The sequence below is a fragment of the Delphinapterus leucas genome, chromosome 18 (genome assembly GCF_059928025.1).
Source record: "Delphinapterus leucas isolate spDelLeu-1000000601 "Yukka" chromosome 18, BTC_Dleu_Yukka2, whole genome shotgun sequence".
NCBI lineage: Eukaryota > Metazoa > Chordata > Mammalia > Artiodactyla > Monodontidae > Delphinapterus > Delphinapterus leucas.
The window spans coordinates 9,087,369-9,099,412 of NC_143146.1; the positions used below are offsets into that span (position 1 = coordinate 9,087,369).

Here is a 12,044-nt window from a genome sequence, read left to right on the forward strand (position 1 = left end):
ATGCTGAGGGCCAGGCTCCTCTCTCACTCCTCTGCCCCCAAACTCCAGGCCAAACAGGCGAAGGTCCTCTTTGAGGTAACTGGGCATCTCAATGGAAAAAATATACCATATACGGAGATCCTGGGGCCTCCCATGATAGTATCGTGACCCTACAGTGAGACCCACACCACAGACTCTCCACAAGCAGGGAACTTCCAATCACCTTTCATGTGCCACTAAATCAGAGACAGCTGCGGTGAGGGGACACCCGAGGAAAAGTGCTCAAGTCAAAAGCAAAGCACACGGAAGAACAGGCCAGGGAAGCAGGAGGAGGGTCGGGAGGAGGTGAAGGAAAAGGAGAGCAAGATCAGGAGAAAGAAGGAGGGCAGGAGGAAGCAGAAGGTGAGGAAGAAGAGGAACAGAAGAAGTCATGAGACAGAACTTTTCAAGACAATGATATTCTCACAGATAAATCACTGTATACATGACACAGAAATGTGCTCTGAGGGAACATGAACAGACTTCTGCAATTAAAAATTGGCAAAATTCAATACATGAGCTAGAAGAAAATGTTGAGAACATCTTGGAACTCTCTCAGGAAGGAAAAAAATCAAACAAAAGCAATGAAGAAAAGGTAGAAAACTGGAGGATCAACTAAAGAGGTCAGTGTCCGCTTAACAGGAGTCTCAGATAAAAGAACAGCAAAAAAGTGGGAGGAAGTAACCCAAGAGACAATGCAAGAAAATTTCTCAGAAATGAAGGACCAGAGAGCTAAACCCTCTTCTTCCACTTTTAATTCTACAGATAAAGTCTAAAAGTAGGGGGTAAAAATTAGAATAAAAAGTATTTTAGCTTGTCATTTAAAACTCTGAGATAATATATCAAAGCCTTAACCCTGGTTGAGCAGGAATTGGTGGTGATCCATGGAAAGGCGAGTGAACTTTTCTTTAGAAGCCTTGTAGAAGGTTCTTTAAACTATGTAGACATATTGGATACAATTAAAAATTAAATTAAAAAAACTCACTATACTGATGGGCTGAGAACAGTTAATAGCACAGCTAAAGAAATATACCACCAAGTTGAGAAAGGATGTAAATACCGATCTATCAATTTTCTGATCTTACTTCACAGCCATGTATACAATACACTAATTCTACCTTTAAGCACTAGTAACATTGCAAGTGTGGATGGTTCATCTACAGCATGGGCTACAACTATTCAAAAACAGATTTTTGAGGATACTATTGATACTTTATATGATTCTAAATCTGCCTGACTTACTAGGAATGCTCTCTAGTTTCCCAGAGTACTGTAACTCACAGGAATCCCAGGTTTCTCTTTGAAACATACTCTAAATAACAAGTTGACTTGGGAAAGACAGGCAAAACTAGAGCAATTCAGATGTGCAGAAAGTCATTTCCCTGCAGTATTTCTTTTTAAAGCACATGGTGCCTTTGTCAGCTTGGGCCACCATAAGAAAATACCACAGACTGGGTGGTTTAATAACAGACATTTGTTTTCTCACAGTTTTGAAGCGGCACGAGATCAGGGTGCTAGCATGGCCGGATTCTGGTGAGACGCCCTTCCTGGCCTGCAGGTATGGCTTTCTCATGGTGTCCTCACAGAGCAGAGAGAAAGCAAGCTCTCCCTTAGAAGGGCACTTATCAAGGCGCTAATCCCATCATGAGGGCCCCTCCCTCATGACCTCATCTAACTAACACTAATCACCTCCCAAAGGTCCCACCTCCTACTACCATCACACTGGGTGTTAGGGCTTCAACATACGAATTCAGGGGTCACACATGCAGTCCACAACACGCGGGAAAAGAAGCAAAACCGGGATATGAATGCCTGCCATCTGCCTGTGACAGGCAGCGGAACTATGAACATAAGGAGATACTACTCCTATGATTATGTTATGGGAAGTAATATGGCAAAGGTGAAGGGCTTTTTCAGATGCAATAAAACGTCCCTCATCAGGTGACTGAATTCATCAAAAGGAGAGTGCCCTGGTGAGCCTGACCTAATCAGGCAAGCTCTTTAAAAGAGAGACTGGGGTCACCCCCGAGGTCACAGAGATTCTCCTGCTGGCCTTGAAGAAACACGCTGTCATGAATGAATTCTCCCAACAACAAGGTGAACCTGGAAGATGATCCTGAGCCTCAGTTGAGACCACAGTCCCAACCAACACCTGACTGAGGTCTTGTGGAACCCTGAGCAGAGGACCACAAAAAGTCATGCCCAGACTCCTGACCCACAGAAACTGTGAGATAGTAAATGTAGGAACATATGTGGTAAGCTGCCGTTTGTGTTAATTTGTTGTGCTGCACAGAAAACTAATACACTGCCGTGACGATCTTACCTGAGAGACAAGGTCTAAACATGATTCAGACAGATGGTAAAAGATGGGAAGTTAAATATAGCTCTTTAGATATCTAAATAACCACAAATTTACCTTCCAAACTAATTCTGCTTATTGTTTGAAAAGATAAGAGTACTGAAACACAATCAAATTCTTGCCATCTAACAAACCCATTAGCTAATATCTCATGAACTGCTTTATGTTTGTTTCCTAATCATCTTTCATGTTAGCTTACCCCAGCCTTTCTGCCAAGTACATGGAATAAGACAAGGTCAGATATGTAAGTCCACAAATATTAAAGCCTAAATATTTCAAGTTCAAGTTCCCAGAAGGGAAAAGCGGAAGGCAAAACTACATTCTCATCACTTTTCCCACCTTTCGACTTAAATCTTAAAATTTTTAGAATACAGCAGCCATACTGGAAAAAAAAAAAAATCCCAATTCCAAGCCCACTATCAAACAACAAAAACAATAACTTCCACTAAGATGGACCCTAAGGGTCCACACCACCTGGTACCCATGCCCTTGTAAAATCCCCTCTCTGTAAGTGTGTGCTGATCTACTGACTCACTTTGAATGAAAAGAACATGGCAGAGGCAACAGGCACCACTTCCAACATCATTTTATAAAGGGACCAGAGCCTCCACGTGGGCTCTCTCTGACTGCTTGCCCTGGGGAAGGCAGCTGAATGCTGTGAAGCAGCCGCATGGAGAGGCCCATGTGCTGAGGAACCAAGCCTGCCAATAACCACAAATTCCCCTTCCCCAGCCACATCAAGCCTTCAGATGAAATCACAGCCCTGGCCGACAGTTAGCAAGCTCAGGAGAGATCTTGAACAGAGGCACCCAGCTAAGTCACATCCAGAGTCCCAACTCACAGAAACTGTAAAATAACAAATGTTTGTTGTTTTAAAGCATGAAGCTTTGAGGTGATCTGTTATATGGCAATAGGTAACTAATACCATACCATGAAATGTAAGGTAAAAACGTAAAATGCTTTGAGGTGATAGTACAAAAAGAAAAAAATTCAATAAAAAGATAAAAGCTCCAACCTTAAGCACTCTTCCTGAAAGACCAATAATTTCACCATCTTTTGGCTCTACCACTGTAGCAGTGTTCACATCACCACTTCCTGTTGTGTCAATGATATCAATGATTTTCGGTCTTCCATCAGTTGTAACCTGAAAATTAAGAGACAATTAAAATATGAATTATAGATTTTAGTTTTTATCCTTAAAGCAATGCCAGCTCCCGTACGTGTGTGTGTGCATGCACATGTACCCATAACTAAAATATCCTATAAAATCTGCATTCATTTTAAAAAGAGAACTGAAGTTTTAAGCCAAAAGCCTGACAGATACTAACAAGAAGATTTAGTTACAGAAAACAGCACAGAATCCTTCAAGTGGTTTCATGTGTTCAGGTAGATACTTCTTGGGCACCTACCACAGGCCACACTCTGTTAGGTGTCGGGAATACAGCAATGATCAGTACACAAAATTCCTGACCTCACACACTCTGTGTTACATGGACTCAATCAACAAGTCAAATATATAACACGTCACATGGTAATCACTACTAGGAAGAAAATCAAGCAGGGAAAGGAGACAGGTGGTATGGGGCTTTCAATACTAATTAGGCTGGTCAAGAAAGGTATCACTGAGAAGGTTAACATTTGAGAAAAGGTCTGAAGAAAGTGAGTTTTTGGTTGGACAAAACTTTAAGGGGAAAATGTTTAATAACATTTCATTATTGGAGGTTACACTAACACTCAAACTTCTTAAATCAAGTTCAAACTTAGCACTCAAACTTGTCTCTCCCCAGGCCTTGCCATCTCGGGAAGCCAACACACACCCAGCTGCTCAAGCCAGAAACTTACAGAGTCCTCAGATTCTTTAGTTTACTCCTCACAACATATCTCTCAGGAAGTCCTCTTCCTTCTACCTCTAAAGTACAGTTCAGACCCACCTTCCCTTGATTCTTCACTACTGGTGTCCTGAACCTCTCCACCACCACCACTGCCTGCTCATACGCAATGCTGGCTCCCAGGAGGCCCTCCACAAGCAACAGCAAAGCCAGTCGGGTTGTGGCAGTCCTCCACTGAACACCCTCAGTGGACTCACAGACATCGGGAGCGGACCGTGCCAAGGGTGCCAGTCACTCCCGCCTCTGACCACCTGGTCTCCTTTCAACTCCTTGGACACGGCCACCTTCCTCCTGCCTCGTGACTTTCTGCGCCAGGTCCTTCTGCTGGGAATTCTCTGTTTCTTCAGTTGTTCCACAGGTATCCCAGTCTCACCTTTCCATTTTCTAGTAAAATACCGCCCCCTTCAGAAAGGCCTCCCTGATGATCTCATTTACGTGCTCGTCATCCTAAGCCTGATTACTTTCTCACTGTACCTTGTTTCCTTCACAGAACTTAACTCAATTCGTAATTACTGTTTGTGACTCTTTACCTGTTTGCACTATCAGAAGATAAGCTCCATAAGGGCAACGGCTATGTCTATTTTATTCACCAAACTACCCCAAACCTAGCAGTGCCTGTTAGGTACTCAAGGCATATGGGATTGTTGGATGGCCTGACACAAATTACTTAGCATTAAGATTGATTTTCCTCAGCTGTGGTTTCTTGGCCAGCCCCAGACTTTCATTTGGGCCATGCTGACTGCTACAGCTAACAGTAATACTGAATATCCTTATTGCCTTTGTGGGAAAAACTATTTTGGGGCTCTTTCTGGGCTAGCTTTGCAAAGGGAATTTGCAGCATTCAAGATATACATGCTGAGTTACCAGCAGGAATCAGGTGTGGAGACACAAAAAAGACAGAAAAATGAAGACCCCCCCCCCAAGAGAGAAACAGGAATGTAAAAAAATGCTTATAGTGTGACAAGAGTACAGCCTTCAGATTCCTTTTCCACCCGGAGAATTCCCCCTCTTTAGGACGAAGTGTAGTGTCCATAACTAGGAGTCTTTCTGGTCTCACACCCTCCTCCCCAACACCAACTGCAGTGTCCTCAGAGCTCTGCAGTTAGGGTGCACCCGAAAGGAGGGGGGGAATTCACTATGTGGAGGAAACAAACACACTTTTTTTTTGACAAGGCAAAACTAGGGGGTGGCTGGTGGATCCCGGATCTCACTCCAATCATCGACCAACGGGGGGCTGACAGCTCTGTCAGGGGCCGCACAGCTGTTATTTTTATGTATGGTAATTCATCAGCTGGATGTTCATTTCTGGGGGGGCTGTCTATACTAGTAATAAGTATTCTAACATACTGAGAAGGCTCAAAATCATAATTAAACAAAAATCACTGCAGAAATCATACCAAACCCTGATAAAATTATGATAAAACTTAAATCAGGGGCTTCCCTGGAGGCACGTGGTTAAGAATCCACCTGTTAATGCAGGGGACATGGGTTCGAGCCCTGGTCCGGGAAGATCCCACATGCCGCAGAGCAACTAAGCCCATGCACCAAAACTACTGAGTCCGCAAGCCACAACTACTGAGCCCACGTGCCACAACTACCGAGCCCATGTGCCACAACTACTGAAGCCCATGTGCCACAACTACTGAAGCCCGTGCACCTAGAGCCCGCGCTCCGCAATGAAGAGCAGCCTGCACTCGCCACAATTAGAGAAAGCCCACGCACAGCAACGAGGACCCAATGCAGCCAAAAATAAATACATATATAAATAAATTTATTTAAAAAAAAAACCAAATCAGACACTGATTGTGAAGGGACTGGCTAGTATCTTTAAGAATAAAATAAAATGAAAATAAAGGAATGAAGAAAAATATAAGAAAATCTAACAAAAATAGAAGCCACTAAGAGGAAGTTAATACTCTCCTATAAAGTTAAAACTAGCCAGATCATGTACTAAGACCATAAGCAAATAATCTATTTTAAAATGTATTCCAAATAAGAACATAATTTGAAAGCTACACCACAGCCCTAAGAACACAAACCATTTGTCTTCGCTTTCTCGTTCAATGACCAAGCAACTTCGGTGACTTGAGATTGAGAATCACAAGAGATCACTAACAAGTCAGACACGGATCCCTCTCATTAGAAACCTCATTATGAGTGTAAGCAAAGGAAGAAAGCCTAACGGGATTTAGTGGTTTATTTACCATCTACAACTGCCACAAGCTTTACTCACTAGGATCTCTCTCTCTCTCTCTCATTAAAAATTCTCATACATGCAGTTACTCCTTCCTTCAACCATTAGGTAAAGGGAACCACTCCACTGGAGATAAGAAGATACAAGAGGGAGTTTAGGGTTAGGAAGGACAGGTTTTAAAAAGGCAAATCAGCTGAGAATTTTGCAGAGGCGCTCTGGGAGGAGGCCAGGAAACTGAACTGCTAACACTGAAACTCTATCCCTCATCTTTGAGGACGGGGAGGGGGTACCATGGGCCTGAAGGCACAGTTACTATGAGGAGAGCTAAGGTGATAAGCCCTGGGAACGGGGTGGGAGACTGAGATGCTTACTGGGCGCCACTGGCCGAACAGAACAGAAATGGCCCAAAGATATTCTCCCCGAACATCAAGAATCTACGTTACTTTGCGTCTCCACTGAAACAGTTACAGTGCAGTTGGTGAGGGTTTGTAGAGGACTGGAACAAAAGGGGGAAGGTTCGCAAACTATCCTGCACAAGCCAAAGTGAACGTATAAGCATCCACTTGAAATTTCAGGGAAGATACTTAAAATACTCCTTTAAGCAAAGAATGGTATGTTATAAACAAACACTATTAAATGTTATTCTAAGAACATAATGATGAATGAATAAGACAGGCTTTGCTTTCAGAAAGCTTACAATCCAATTGGGAAGACAAATGAGAAAAGAGAACAGGACTTCCCTGGTGGCACAGTGGTTTAGAATCCGCCTGCCAAAGCAGGCGACACAGGTTCGAGCCCTGGTCCAGGAAGATCCCACATGCCGTGGAGTAACTAAGCCCGTGCGCCGCAACTACTGAGCCCGTGTGCTGCAACTACTGAAGCCCACGTACCTAGAGCCCGTGCTCCACAACAAGAGAAGCCACTGCAATGAGAAGCCCGCACACCACAAGGAAGAGTAGCCCCCGCTCACCGCAACTAGAGAAAGCCCGCATGCAGCAACGAAGACCCAACACAGCCAAATAAATAAATAAATTTATTTAAAAAAAAAAAGAGAACAGCAATATAGGACAATAAATAATAATGATAAGGACAGTGTCTAGGAAAGCATGTAAGAACACAAAAGCCAGCTTGGGGGAATCAGGAAAGGCTAACTGAAAGGGAGGTAATAAAACTTAAATTAATAGAGAGCACCCACTATTAGTAACCAAGTACATACCTATGATAACTTCCTTACTGTACTCCATTATATTTTAGTGAAGGTAAAATTAGAAAGACTTTTACAGGACTACTTCCTCCTTCCCAAACTGTTTTTTTTCCCATGAGGAAATTGTGGACATTATCACATATATACATTTTTTTTCCATTCAACACAAAATGTTACAAGCACATTTCATACAAAATGAATTTGGATATATGCTTTCAAGGAATTTTAACTGAACCAGGAAAAAGGTATATAAGCCGATATACTAAAATGAAACATTTTAGGGAATTCCCTGGCAGTCCAGTGGTTAGGACTCCGTGCTTTCACTGCTGAGGGCCTGAGTGCAGCCAAAAAAAAAAAAGTTTTTTTAAGTGCTATAGGATATGAAAAAATTGCTATGAGAGCAAACTGAATAACTGTCACCAGGGACTGGGCCTTACTCCTCTTTGAACCCCCAGGTCCTAACACAGCGGTTGGCACACACACATAAATACACAGTGGGGGGCTGAATTAATATCACTAGATAACCCCAAAGGTAACAGGTGAAGGCCCAGCTGGTCTTAAGTGATTAAGTAGGTGTTTACAGGTGATTGTAGAAGGCCTGCAGGCAGATTAAACCCCACATGCAAAGGCATGTGTTGGGGAAAGACCTGGAACATCTGGGTGAGAGCAAAGCTGTGAAATGCTGTTGGTGGAAGCACAGGCGGGGTGCTTCAATGGTGGGCGGAGTGGATGTGGACAGAAGAAGTGGTGGGATGAGAACCAAGGCTACGCAAAGAGCTGGAGCTGAATGGCAAAGAGCTGTGCAAAGTTCAAATCTGGGGGTTTCAACGCAAAGACAACTGGGATGCCCAAATAGTTCTGTTTTATATTAAGCAAAGGTGTGATGGGTTGTTTTGTTTTGTTTTGTTTTTTAAGGAAAGTAACTTTGGCCATGTGAAGGGTGACCAATGGCAGCCAGGAGACCCGCTGGCTACCATGGGTTTATTTCCAGGTCCAGTCCAAGCCCCATCTCTTGTCCGCGAAGCCTGATTGCTCCAGCTCTCACTGGTCCCCTGATCAACTTCTGTTAACAGTTATCTGCAGGACTACATCATCTCTTAACGCAGAATGTTAGGGACCTGGCAGGTGCCTGAATATTTGCTGAGGAAAAGACTTAACCATTTATTTAATTACTCCTCCTCTCATGCTGGCCACCCTCTACATTTAATGAAGCCTACACGCTATCACAAGAGAACTGGGCCCAAGGCCGTCACCAAAGAATGAGACTAGAATGGGACTCCCACTGTGTTCCTGAAAACTCTCCCTTGCACCCCTAGTCCCCTACTCAGACACCATCTGCCTTTCCAAATGTCCAGTTCAACCTCCTCTTCCCATTTCACTCTTTCCTTCCACTTTATTTCTATCCACCGTCTCATCTTAATGATGTATACACAGATCTACAAGATACATTTGTTAAAGGTAAAGGGGGGAAAAAAACCTTAAAAATTCACTCATGTTTGCAAGCCACCTTAGTGAACTTCTTTCAGATGGCCATGTTTAGGTCAATCTCTCAGAGTTCAAGTTGTTAGAAGATAAGAGTTATGTTTTCATTTTACTTCAAATATGTTGTTGCTCAAACATTTATTATTACATGCACATAATATCTAATGCGTATTCATCCTTCAGAGAGATGGTGATTCAAGATCCAGCATAAACTCCCTCTACTAAATAGCCTTGCTTAAAAAAATCAGTGTTTAACACTTTCCATGAGCACTTTAAGAAGTCACATGTAATTAATCACCTCAATTTTCAGAGCAACACTGTGGGATGAGAATTACTGCTACTTTATAGAGAGAGTAATGGAATTATTTGATAAGCAGGTCCGGGAAATTCTACAAAAGCATTTTTACTGAGACATTACTCCTCCAAACTCTCCTGATCCCCTTATTATCCGGACAAAAGGGCCAGTGACCACTTACTCCAGCTGTTCTCCTCCCACTTATCCCTACAAAAAGTAAACACACACCACACCAGAATGGAAACCATTACTGCACTGTAATGAAGCCTCAATGAGGTGATAGCTGTCACTGCTGTACATCTTCCGAGCTCTTAAGAAAACTGGACAACCAGAGCTACCAGGAGGGAACGCGTCACCTGCTCCTCCCTGATGCACCAGAGCTGCCTGGCAGGGCCACCATGAGGGGTCCTGCGCTCCAGAGTGCTGCTGAAGAATGAACAGGAGGGAGCAACGTTCCCAGAGGGATTCTCTACAGAGTCGGCCGGACTGGGAACCGGACTGGTTCCCTCCCCACCCCCCACCCCACCCCCGGCATTACATCCTAACTTCCAAAATGCTACCTCAGTTATACGAGAGCACAATAAGGGATGCAGGGGAGGGAGAGGCACGGGGGAGGAGAATTATTAAACTTCAGGGTTTTAAGAAATACAGGGGAAAGGCTGATACAAGGAAGAGATCAGCGTACAGGAGGATTAGGTTAGACATTTGGGAGATGAGTCTTGAAACTGTGAAATTGTTTATTGCTGGGTTTCGGTGTAAGGCTCAGGCTACTAAATTTACAAAAGTCAAACTTTGAAGACTTTAATGAGAATGCTTTCAACAGAGAGACACATTTTAAAAAATTACCTTTCGGCATGGTACCCTGATCTAACGATTTCACAGGTGGCTAGGGCAAAACAAAATAACTTTAAAAAATCATGAAGTATGTTGTCTTACATTTTGAGGCTGAAAAAAAAATACGGAAGGATAATTTAATGCAGTCTGAAGAGTTCGCCAAAAACAAAGTTGGGTTCTTCTTTATATCAAAGACTAAGCCATGCGTTTCACTGACCCTAACAAGTACACTGCGGAAGAGGGTTAAAAATAGAATACATAAAACTACCAGAGGAAACAATTCCGGAAGTTGACCGAGTTATCTTCTTGAAAGCCGGCTTTCGTGTTTCAAGATAAACTATTCCTCCCCAAACCAAACCTCCCGAACGACAGCAATAAAAATGAAGTTCTGATAGGTCATTTGCCCCTTTCCTGTTTCCTTCCCACCCCCCGCTCCCATGAATAACAAAACAGTAAAATCCTCCTTTGCAAATAACAGGCACCCGCCGGTTGGTGCCCAAGACACGAGGCACCCGCGGAAGAAGGCGGTGTGCTGGGCAGAAGCCCGAGGGCCCGGGCCTGGAGGCGCCTGTGTAGGAAGGGGCTTCCTGGGCGACCGGCGGCCCCGGGCGCCCCGACCAGCCGCTTTTGTCTGGGCCGGGATCAGGGCCCAGCCGGGGCGCCCGGCCGCCGGCCCCTCGCCCCCCGCCCCCCGTCGGGCCCTCCGCCTCCTCCCGGCGGCTCCCCCTCGGCCGCAGAGCGGGCTTCGGCCTGCGAGGCTCCGACGCCGCGTCCCCTCCGCGTTCCCGGCCCGGTGGCCGGCCGCCCGCGCCCCCGCGCCCGGGCCCTCGGCGGCTGCCGCACCTGCATGCCCGGAGCCCCGGGGTCGACCCCCGTGTCCAGGACGGCGATAAGCACCCCCCGACCGTCATACTCCGGGTAGCGGCAGAGGAAGGACGCGGCCCCAGTCTCTTTCTTCGGGAGGAGGCCGTGGAAAGGGAAGGGTTCTTCGTTCGCTGCGGTGGCCATGGACGCAAGCTGGAAGGCGAAGAAGAGGCAAACTGCCAGGTTGCGCGCGGACGAGCGACGCGAGGACACCCGGGCGGCCGCGGGCCTGGGCGGGGGCGAGGGGCGGGGCCAGCCACCGGCCAATCCAGGCCCGCCAGGGAGAGGCGGCCAATCGCGCGCTGCTACGTAAGCCAACGGTGCCGCTCTCTGGAGCTGGGCCCGAGTGTTGCCCGGGCCGCAGAGAAGGAGGTGGAGTTGGAGGCGTTGTTGGAGGCTTCAGTTCTCGAACCTGGGGTCTTAAAGAGACTCGAGTTTGGGATTTTTAGGGGACGGCCGGCTCCCAAGCAAAGGGTCCGCATGTCCCGGGCCGAAACACTCCTCCGGGAACGGGAAAGGAAATGGGCTGCCAGTCTGTTGTAACAGGTACCTCCCGCTGGCAAGCGATGGTTTCCGAACTTGTGGTTGTGGACTAAACTTTTTGGTCAGCTGCTGCAGGATCCCCGGTTGCCCCGAGGAAAGGGAGCCAACTCACGCTCGCTAAACCCCTAGGAGTGTGGATTTTGGCGAAATGCCGGTACAAAAATTTTTGAGAGGGAGTTCTTTGATTCAGTGGTGTAGGGATTGTGTTCCCCTTTCTCGAGTGTGTCCCTTTGATGGGGGGATGGGGGGGCGTATAGGGTGTGGATGGGCCAGAGCTGCCATCAGCAGGAAGTGGGTTGTAGGCCGTTCAGTCGTCCTCGTAGCCAGTAACAAATACCAGCCTGAAGTGAGCCCCTCCTATC

General features: G+C 45.7%; 1 protein-coding gene across 7 annotated transcripts in view; it reads right to left on the minus strand.

Moving 5' to 3' along the window:
• TPP2 (tripeptidyl peptidase 2) overlaps positions 1-11,353 on the minus strand; it is a 67,939-nt gene extending 56,586 nt beyond the window's left edge. For 2 of the 7 annotated variants that reach the window (XR_004023934.2, XM_030762607.2), the window contains exons 1-2: positions 11,119-11,353; positions 3,393-3,521 (exon numbers count right to left, since the gene is read on the minus strand). Coding sequence is in view for 4 of the 7 variants with exons in the window: in XM_030762607.2 (XP_030618467.1) it covers positions 3,393-3,521; positions 11,119-11,283 (294 nt within the window). In the remaining 3 variants the exon portion in view is untranslated. Of the gene's footprint in view, positions 1-3,392; positions 3,522-11,118 lie in introns of those variants that run through there. The other 5 variants (XM_089899394.1, XM_022576817.2, XM_030762606.2 and 2 more) reach the window with 5 other exon arrangements.
• Between the last annotated feature and the right edge of the window lie 691 nt (positions 11,354-12,044).